The 11116-nt window shown below is 43.9% G+C and overlaps 1 protein-coding gene across 1 annotated transcript in view; it reads right to left on the bottom strand.

The window, feature by feature from the left end:
- The window catches only part of LOC120980049 (nuclear RNA export factor 1-like), a 50915-nt gene extending 41337 nt beyond the window's left edge, over positions 1–9578 (bottom strand). Inside the window, exons 1-2 of the mRNA XM_040408918.1 lie at positions 9007–9578; positions 6689–6819 (exon numbers count right to left, since the gene is read on the bottom strand). Coding sequence (XP_040264852.1) covers positions 6689–6819; positions 9007–9578 — 703 coding nt within the window. The remainder of the gene's footprint in view (positions 1–6688; positions 6820–9006) is intronic.
- Positions 9579–11116: the final 1538 nt, after the last annotated feature.

The following is an 11116-nucleotide window of genomic DNA, read 5'->3' as shown; positions in this document are numbered from 1 at the left end:
AACACACACGCGTGCAGGCAACTGACTGCTATTATTTTACAGTCAAATTTTTTATATATTTTTTAAATGTAATCTACTGTGACACCAGATAGGAGTTGTGCTGGTGACACTATGCACTTGCAGGGCCTGAAACACACACGCGTGCAGGCAACTGACTGCTATTATTTTACAGTCAAATTTTTTATATATTTTTTAAATGTAATCTACTGTGACACCAGATAGGAGTTGTGCTGGTGACACTATGCACTTGCAGGGCCTGAAACACACACGCGTGCAGGCAACTGACTGCTATTATTTTACAGTCAAAATTGTTGTTGTTTTTTTTAAATGTAATCTACTGTGACACCAGATAGGAGTTGCGCTGGTGACACTATGCACTTGCAGGGCCTGAAACACACACGCGTGTAGGCAACTGACTGCTATTATTTTAAAGTCAAAATTGTTGTTGTTTTTTTAAATGTAATCTACTGTGACACCAGATCGGAGTTGCGCTGGTGACACTATGCACTTGCAGGGCCTGAAACACACACACGCGTGCAGGCAACTGACTGCTATTATTTCACAGTCAAAATTATTATTATTTTTTAAATGTAATCTACTGTGACACCAGATAGGAGTTGCTCTGGTGACACTATGCACTTGCAGGGCCTGAAACACACACGCGTGCAGGCAACTGACTGCTATTATTTTACCGTCAAAATGTTTTTTGTTTTTTTAATGTAATCTACTGTGACACCAGATAGGAGTTGCTCTGGTGACACTATGCACTTACTGGGCCTGAAACACACACGCGTGCAGGCAACTGACTGCTATTATTTTACAGTCAAATTTTTTATATATTTTTTAAATGTAATCTACTGTGACACCAGATAGGAGTTGTGCTGGTGACACTATGCACTTGCAGGGCCTGAAACACACACGCGTGCAGGCAACTGACTGCTATTATTTTACAGTCAAAATTGTTGTTGCTTTTTTAAAAATTTAATCTACTGTGACACCAGATAGGAGTTGTGCTGGTGACACTATGCACTTGCAGGGCTTGAAACACACACGCGTGCAGGCAACTGACTGCTATTATTTTACAGTCAAAATTGTTTTGTTTTTTTAAATGTAATCTACTGTGACACCAGATAGGAGTTGCGCTAGTGACACTATGCACTTGCAGGGCCTGAAACACACAGGTGTGCAGGCAACTGACTGCTATTATTTTACAGTCAAAATTATTATTATTTTTTTAAATGTAATGTACTGTGACACCAGATAGGAGTTGCGCTGGTGACACTATGCACTTGCAGGGCCTGAAACACACACGCGTGTAGGCAACTGACTGCTATTATTTTACAGTCAAAATTGTTTTTGTTTTTTTAATTTAATCTACTGTGACACCAGATAGGAGTTGCGCTGGTGACACTATGCACTTGCAGGGCCTGAAACACACACGCGTGCAGGCAACTGACTGCTATTATTTTACAGTCAAAATTGTTGTTTTTTTTTAAATGTAATCTACTGTGACACCAGATAGGAGTTGCGCTGGTGACACTATGCATTTGCAGGGCCTGAAACACACACGCGTGCAGGCAACTGACTGCGATTATTTTACCGTCAAAATGTTTTTTGTTTTTTTAATGTAATCTACTGTGACACCAGATAGGAGTTGCGCTGGTGACACTATGCACTTGCAGGGCCTGAAACACACACTCGTGCAGGCAACTGACTGCTATTATTTTACAGTCAAAATTGTTGATTTTTAAAAATGTAATCTACTGTGACACCAGATAGGAGTTGCGCTGGTAACACTATGCACTTGCAAGGCCTGAAACACACACGCGTGCAGGCAACTGACTGCTATTATTTTACAGTCAAATTTTTTATCTTTTTTTAAAATGTAATCTACTGTCACTTGCAGGGCCTGAAACAAACACGTATGCAGGCAACTGACTGCTATTATTTTACAGTCAAAATTGTTGTTGTTTTTTTAAATGTAATGTACTGTGACACCAGATAGGAGTTGCGCTGGTGACACTTTGCACTTGCAGGGCCTAAAACACACACGCGTGCAGGCAACTGACTGCTATTATTTTACAGTCAAAATTGTTTTTGTTTTTTTAATTTAATCTACTGTGACACCAGATAGGAGTTGCGCTGGTGACACTATGCACTTGCAGGGCCTGAAACACACACGCGTGCAGGCAACTGACTGCTATTATTTTACAATCAAATTTTTTATATTTTTTAAAATGTAATCTACTGTGACACCAGATAGGAGTTGCGCTGGTGACACTATGCACTTGCAGGGCCTGAAACACACACGCGTGCAGGCAACTGACTGCTATTATTTTACAGTCAAAATTGTTGTTGCTTTTTTAAATGCAATCTACTGTGACACCAGATAGGAGTTGTGCTGGTGACACTATGCACTTGCAGGGCTTGAAACACACACGCGTGCAGGCAACTGACTGCTATTATTTTACAGTCAAAATTGTTTTTGTTTTTTTAATTTAATCTACTGTGACACCAGATAGGAGTTGCGCTGGTGACACTATGCACTTGCAGGGCCTGAAACACACACGCGTGCAGGCAACTGACTGCTATTTTTTTACAATCAAATTTTTTATATTTTTTAAAATGTAATCTACTGTGACACCAGATAGGAGTTGCGCTGGTGACACTATGCACTTGCAGGGCCTGAAACACACACGCGTGCAGGCAACTGACTGATATTATTTTTCAGTCAAAATTGTTGCTTTTTTAAAAATGTAATCTACTGTGACACCAGATAGGAGTTGCGCTGGTGACACTATGCACTTGCAGGGCCTGAAACACACATGCGTGCAGGCAACTGACTGCTATTATTTCACAGTCAAAATTGTTGCTTTTTTAAAAATTTAATCTACTGTGACACCAGATAGGAGTTGCGCTGGTGACACTATGCACTTGCAGGGCCTGAAACACACATGCGTGCAGGCAACTGACTGCTATTATTTCACAGTCAAAATTGTTGCTTTTTTAAAAATGTAATCTACTGTGACACCAGATAGGAGTTGCGCTGGTGACACTATGCACTTGCAGGGCCTGAAACACACACGCGTGCAGGCAACTGACTGCTATTATTTTACAGTCAAAATTGTTGTTGCTTTTTTAAATGTAATCTACTGTGACACCAGATAGGAGTTGTGCTGGTGACACTATGCACTTGCAGGGCTTGAAACACACACGCGTGCAGGAAACTGACTGCTATTATTTTACAGTTAAAATTGTTTTGTTTTTTTAAATGTAATCTACTGTGACACCAGATAGGAGTTGCGCTGGTAACACTATGCACTTGCAGGGCCTGAAACACACATGCGTGCAGGCAACTGACTGCTATTATTTCACAGTCAAAATGTATTATTTTTTTAAATGTAATCTACTGTGACACCAGATAGGAGTTGCGCTGGTGACACTATGCACTTGGAGGGCCTGAAACACACACGCGTGCAGGCAACTGACTGCTATTATTTTACAGTCAAAATTGTTGTTGTTTTTTTTTAATGTAATCTACTGTGACACCAGATGGGAGTTGCGCTGGTGACACTATACACTTGCAGGGCCTGCAACACACACGTGTGCAGGCAACTGACTCCTATTATTTTACAGTCCAAATTTTTAATTTTTTAAAAAATGTAATCTACTGTGACACCAGATAGGAGTTGCGCTGGTGACACTATGCACTTGCAGGGCCTGAAACACACACGTGTGCAGGCAACTGACTGCTATTATTTTACAGTCAAAATTATTATTATTTTTTAAATGTAATCTACTGTGACACCAGATAGGAGTTGCGCTGGTGACACAATGCACTTGCAGGGCCTAAAACACACACGTGTGCAGGCAACTGACTGCTATTATTTTACAGTCAAAATTGTTGTTGTTTTTTTTAAATGTAATCTACTGTGACACCAGATAGGAGTTGCGCTGGTGATACTATGCACTTGCAGGGCCTGAAACACACACGCGTGCAGGCAACTGACTGCTATTATTTTACAGTCAAATTTGTTTTGTTTTTTTGTTTTTTTTTAATCAAATCGTTTTTATTAAATCAATAAATGCAGGATATTACAAAAACAATACATTGTCTTTTCTTACTTTATCCACCTTGTGGAATCAGTGTACAGCGATATCCGTAGAAATATCAACATACAGTTATATCGTGTATCCAAACATAACAAGTACACTTGTAGAAACAAATATTGAGACAAGGAATTGCATAAGACCTAACAATCTCAAATCCCCTCCCCCCCCCACCCTTCCCTACCACCTTCCCACCCTGTAAACTAGTCTTGAACCAACCCAAGCCTATATAACCACATGAGTATGAGATAACCAATCACTCCACAATTTGTCAAACTTCTGAGGACACCCTCTCTTCACATACACCCCTTTTTCCAATATCAGCATGTCATGCACCTTCCGTTCAAACTCACCCAGTGTAGGCGGACTTCCCTGGATCCACCTCATAGCCACCAGCTTCCTGGCCACATACAACAACCTCCCCACAGCAACCTCGACCGATTCAGTCCCTCCAATCTCAGACACATACCCCAATACACACACCTTGGGATCTTTTTGAATTTTCAACGTCATTTTACTATTAATCATATTCCTTACATCCTCCCAATAATTACCAATTACTGGACAAGACCAAAGCATATGTAACAAATCCGCACCATCTTCCATACACTTTGGACACTTGTCATCAATTCTTACTCCAACCTTTTTTAGGAACACCGGTGTTTTTGTACACTCTATGTATGATAAATAGTTGGGACAGTTTGCCCTGTTCACTCAAGGACACCTTAGGGACTCCTTCCAATATATCATCCCACTTATCCTTAGACATTTCCCCCAAGTCAGCCTCCCATTTCTTCATTTTTGAGAGCGGAAACCCCTCTAAGAATTTATCAAGTAGAAGAGCGTACACCTGTGATATCAGCCCTCTTTTTCCCCCCTAGTCGGGAGAACAAGCTTATGAACCACCTCCATTTAAGCTATCACACATCCTTTCCGCAGCGTGACCTCAAGGGCATGCCTTATTTGAAGATATTTATAGAACCATCCCCTAGGGATATTGAATTCCTGCTGCAGGTTCTGAAATGACTTACATATCTTATCCTCAATTAATTGGCCAATTCTCGTCACTCCATAAGTTTCCCAGTTCCGAAGTCCTGACATGGCAAAAAATTCAGGCAACAGGTGATTATCTCTAATAGGGGAAAGTTCACTGATTCCACCTACACCTCTTAGCTGCTTCACCTTTGCCCAAACTTTTTTCATAAGTTCAATAAGAGGGAGTTTTTCCCTCCCAGCATGCATACCTGACCCTTCCAGAATTCCCATGAGATCACGACTGCCCAACCAATGCTGCAATATCTGTATAGTCATATCCGGCACTTGGGAACCAATCCACCCCTTGAAATGCTGACATTGGGAAGCCAAAAAATAAATCCATGCATTAGGAACAGCCAAGCCCCCTTCCGACTTAGGGTACTGCAATGTCTCCAGTTTAATCCTAGCCTGACCATAAGATCCCTAAATATAGAGTGAATTTTCTTAAATCTATCGAGGGGGATCCATACGGGAGCATTGTTCAATACATAGAGCAACTGGGGCATCATAACCATTTTTAAGAGGTTCACTCTACCTACCACTGAAAGAAAGAGCCTACACCATGACCTCACCTTTAGCCTGAAAGTAGCCAGCAACGGAAACAAATTAAGGTCCTCAAAATCCGACAATCTAGGTGTTATATACAATCCCAAGTATTTAAATTTATCCACCCAAGGAACCCGACTATCTACTTGTCTGCCTGAGAGGGCCTGCCCATCAATTGGCATCAAAGAGGATTTTTGCCAATTTATCTGAAGCCCAGAGAAGCCACCAAATCTATCAATCAATGCCATGGCCGCATCCAGGGACGCACCAGTATCGCCCATAAAAAGCAGAGTTTCATCAGCGTACATAGCCACTTTGTTGTGCAGCCCACCGTATCTAAACCCCTCTATATTTGTTGATAAGCGGATATAAGCCGCAAGCGGCTCTATTGCAAGAGCAAACAATAAGGGTGACAATGGGCATCCCTGTCTGGTGCCCCTGGCAAGGGTGAAACAATCTGACAACCCTCCATTAGCTCTAATTCTCGCCTTAGGACTAGAATACAGGACCTTTACCCACTGAATGAACCGCGCTCCAAAGCCCATGATTCTCAAGACCCCCCACAAGTAGCTCCACTCCACACTATCAAACGCCTTGGCGGCGTCGAGAGCAAGCAAGGCCCTGTCTCCGCGATTATCCGCCGGAATATTTAAACTAGCATATAGCCTACGGAGATTAATAGCCGTCGATTTCCCAGGCATAAAACCCGTCTGGTCCGGGTGTACTATGGTCAGAATCACCTTGGACAGCCTGTTCGCCAACACCTTCGCCAGGAGCTTAACATCAGTCGTGAGAAGCGAAATTGGTCTGTAGGAATCCGGTATTTTAGGATCCTTCCCAGGTTTAGGTATAACCACAATTATAGCTTCCTGCATCGAATGTGGTAGCGAACCTGCCTCCAATGAGTGTTCAAGCACCTTAAGTAATTCAGGAAGTAATATCCCCTGCAGCTTTTTATACACCTCTACTGGGAGGCCATCAGCTCCAGGCGCCTTACCATTTGCCATATCCCCAAGCGCAGCTTCCAGTTCTTCAATTGAAATCGGCTCCTCCAGCCTTTCTCTATCCTCCTCTGACAGCGCCGACAACTGTGCCTCCACTAGGAAATCATTCAGAGCCTCCTCAGAACTAGAGCCGGTGGAAGCATATAGAGATACATAAAAACTCTTTAGAATATCTAATATTCCTTTCGTGTCCTGGCTACTATTCCCCATGTCATCTCTCAGTTCCTGAATACAAGAGGAACCTCTCTGGGCCCGTGAAACCACAGACAACAGATGACCCACCTTCTCGCCTTCTTCAAAGGATCTCTGACGATAGAAACTTCTCTTTCTTTCTTTCTGCGGCCTACACTAAATGACACCTCAGCTGCTCCTGAGCTACCGCCAGCGCCTCACTATTAATCAGGGTGGGGGATCTACTAAACTCTCTCTCAGCCTCAGCCACTAGGACATGCGCCTTAACATCCACCTCCCTAGACCTAGATTTGTGTTTGCTAATTTCTTTCATCAAGACTCCCCTCAGGAATGCTTTCATGGCGTCCCATACACCCGGTATCGACGCCGTCCCTGTATTGATAGCAAAAAATTCCTTCATCTCCAGAGAGATCCCAGACAGGTCACCCAACACATTCAGCCAATGTGAGTTACATTTCCACAGCCTAGGTCCCTGTCTGAGCACCCCCAGGCACAAGTCAATCTGCACCAGAGAGTGGTCAGACAACGACCGAGGATGATAGACAACATCCCTAACCAGTGGCAGCATTATATCATTAACAAGGGCCAAATCAATACGCGATAGGGAGTGATGCGTGGCTGATCTGCACGAGAATTCACGCTTATCAGGGTTACGCAGTCTCCATACATCATGTACACCTATTTCACACATAATATTTCTGAGAGCCACACTCCCCGGTAAACCACCTGCTCCTTCCACCCGGCATCTATCTAGGGAGTCATTCAGCGTGCAATTGAAGTCCCCAACCAGTAGCCACGGCAACCCAGGGAAGTCCGCCACAAAGTCCATAATCTCTCTTATCAATGGGGAAGCAAACGGTGGAGGCACGTACACAGACACCAGCACCACCTGTATTCCATCCACCTTACACACCACACACATTCCTGCACATGTTCATACCTAATACTACTATGCACAATCATGCTTACACCTCTAGAGTGAGAGGAATGAGTTGAATGTAACGCATGGATCACCCAATTTTTACTCATCCAGTGTAAATTATCTCCAATCAGATGCGTTTCCTGAAGACAACATATAGCCGGCTGAAACCGCCCCAAGTATTGAAAAACACACTGTCTCTTCCGTGCATCTGCCATCCCTCTCACATTCCAGCTTAAAACTCTAATCACCTGTGACATGGTAGAACATCAAACCATACTTGAATCTCACAACCCACTCAGACTCCTTCTGCTCATAGTTCAAGACCTTATCCCATCCCCCCAACTTTCTCCCTACCCCCCCACCCTCCTCCCTCCCTCTCATAATCAGATTACTGTAACTTGGGAACACTGTCCCTTTGGTATCAACCTCACGCATTAAAACAGGGCAATCCGAGAGCACCTTTCCCCCCAACATATAACAATCATAACAGATTATAACACATTTCCTCAGGTAGAGAATCCTCCCCACATCTGAGAAATACATTTTACTCTCTCAACCACCTACTCCCTCCATAGGATCTACCTTGTGGTAGCATTGCATAATACACTTCTTAACTGGTGCAACATTTAAAGCAACCCTAGAGTGCAAATGCATATATAGAGTGAACATAAGAACCCATATCTTTGCCTCCTTCAAGTGTCCAGGGCCCCACTTCTCAATTGTCGCTCGTGGACGTCCAGCCACTGCGCCGCCTCCTCCGGATCTTCAAAAAATCTGGTGGATCCCAATGCCACCACACGCAGTTTAGCAGGAAACAGCATAGCATACTGGACTTGTAAACCTCTCAGCCTTTTCTTTATCTCCATAAATCTACTTCTCCTCCGCTGCACCTCGTTGGAATAATCCGGGAATATGGACACTTTAACCCCATTCAGGACCATCTCCGCATTGTCCCTTGATTTCCGCAGGATAGTGTCCCGGTCTTTAAAATGCAGGATCTTCGCCAGTATAGGACGGGGAGGTCTGCCTGGCGGAAGCGGCCGCATGGGGACTCTGTGCGCCCGCTCCACCGCATACAAGGAAGATAGACCTTTCTCATGATATAGCTGATGCAACCATTTTTCCACAAACTCTGTGGCATTATCCCCCTCCGTCTTCTCTGGCATTCCCACAATCCGCAGGTTATTCCTTCTGGACCTGTTCTCCAGATCATCTGTTTTGGCATATAAAGCAGCTATGTCCTTAGCAGTTGTTTTTGCAGCCATTTGCAAAGGCTGAATATCATCCTCTATCGTGGACACCCTCTTCTCCAATTCAGAGGTGCGCTCAGAAATCTTGTGCAGGTCGTGTCTAATTATAGACACGTCTGACCTCAGGCTGCCAACTTGCACTGTGAGCACCTTCAGAGTGCTGTTACAGCTGGCCACAGCTGCCATGATATCTTTTAAAGTGGGTTCTTCATTGGCCGCAGCCTTAGGGCCTACTGTGCTTTTAGCTGGGCGTGCAGGGGTCAATGGCGGCCAATTCACCGCATCCAGGGCCTCACCATCAAGGGATCCGTCCTCCTGTTCAGAGGAGGTATGTGCGTCCGTCTCCTTTCCCTCGGCCCAATCGCCCACACCGCTATCAGTGCGAGCAAACTTGCTCAGTTTTGCGGCCGCACTCTGACTCAGCTTTGGCTGTAAGGCCGGCCCCTCTTCTTCCTCGGCGCCATGCTGGCTCACCTCTGGCCTGTCGGATCGCGGCCCTTTGCTGGACTTCCTCGGCATATCGGAGCTCACAAAGTCACCACCGCACCCTCCAGTCACTTCTCTCCCACCAGGTAAGGTTAAATCAGCGATTCAAGGAGTGCTACCACTCGATTAAACTGGATGCTGGCAGGAGCAGCGAGCGGTGCGACTTACTTCATGCGCTCTTAGGCCACGCCCTTGTTGTTGTTTTTTTAAAATCGAATCTACTGTGACACCAGATAGGAGTTGCGCTGGTGACACTATGCACTTGCAGGGCCTGCAACACACACGTGTGCAGGCAACTGACTCCTATTATTTTTACAGTCAAAATTTTATTTTATTTTTTTATGTAATCTACAGTGACACCAGATAGGAGTTGCGCTGGTGACACAATGCACTTGCAGGGCCTGAAACACACACGCATGCAGGCAACTGACTGCTATTATTTTACAGTCAATTTTTTTTATTTTTTTTAAAATGTAATCTACTGTGACACCAGATAGGAGTTGCGCTGGTGACACTATGCACTTGCAGGGCCTGAAACACACACGTGTGCAGGCAACTGACTGCTATTATTTTACAGGCAAAATTATAATTTTTTAAAAATGTAATCTACTGTGACACCAGATAGGAGTTGCGCTGGTGACACTGTGCACTTGCAGGGCCTAAAACACACACGTGTGCAGGCAACTGACTGCTATTATTTTACAGTCAAAATTGTTGTTGTTTTTTTAAATGTAATCTACTGTGAAACCAGATAGGAGTTGCGCTGGTGACACTATGGACTTGCAGGGCCTGAAACACACACGCGTGCAGGCAACTGACTGCTATTATTTTACAGTCAAAATTATTCTTTTTTTTTAAATGTAATCTACTGTGACACCAGATAGGAGTTGCGCTGGTGACACTATGCACTTGCAGGGCCTAAAACACACACGTGTGCAGGCAACTGACTGCTATTATTTTACAGTCAAAATGTTATTTTATTTTTTTATGTAATCTACTGTGACACCATATAGGAGTTGCGCTGGTGACACAATGCACTTGCAGGGCCTGAAACACACACGTGTGCAGGCAACTGACTGCTATTATTTTACAGGAAAATTATAATTTTTTTAAAATGTAATCTACTGTAACACCAGATAGGAGTTGCGCTGGTGACACTGTGCACTTGCAGGGCCTAAAACACACACGTGTGCAGGCAACTGACTGCTATTATTTTACAGTCAAAATTGTTGTTGTTTTTTTAAATGTAATCTACTGTGACACCAGATAGGAGTTGCGCTGGTGACACTATGCACTTGCAGGGCCTGAAACACACACACGCGTGCAGGCAACTGACTGCTATTATTTCACAGTCAAAATTGTTTTGTTTTTTAAATGTAATCTACAGTGAAACCAGATAGGAGTTGCGCTGGTGACACTATGCACTTGCAGGGCCTGAAACACACACGCGTGCAGGCAACTGACTGCTATTATTTTACAGTCAAAATTGTTGTTGTTTTTTTAAATGTAATCTACTGTGAAACCAGATAGGAGTTGCGCTGGTGACACTATGCACTTGCAGGGCCTGAAAC

Source organism: Bufo bufo, chromosome 10, assembly GCF_905171765.1.
Source record: "Bufo bufo chromosome 10, aBufBuf1.1, whole genome shotgun sequence".
NCBI lineage: Eukaryota > Metazoa > Chordata > Amphibia > Anura > Bufonidae > Bufo > Bufo bufo.
The sequence above is the reverse complement of the archived record's forward strand: the minus strand, read 5'-3'. Positions and strand labels throughout refer to the sequence as shown.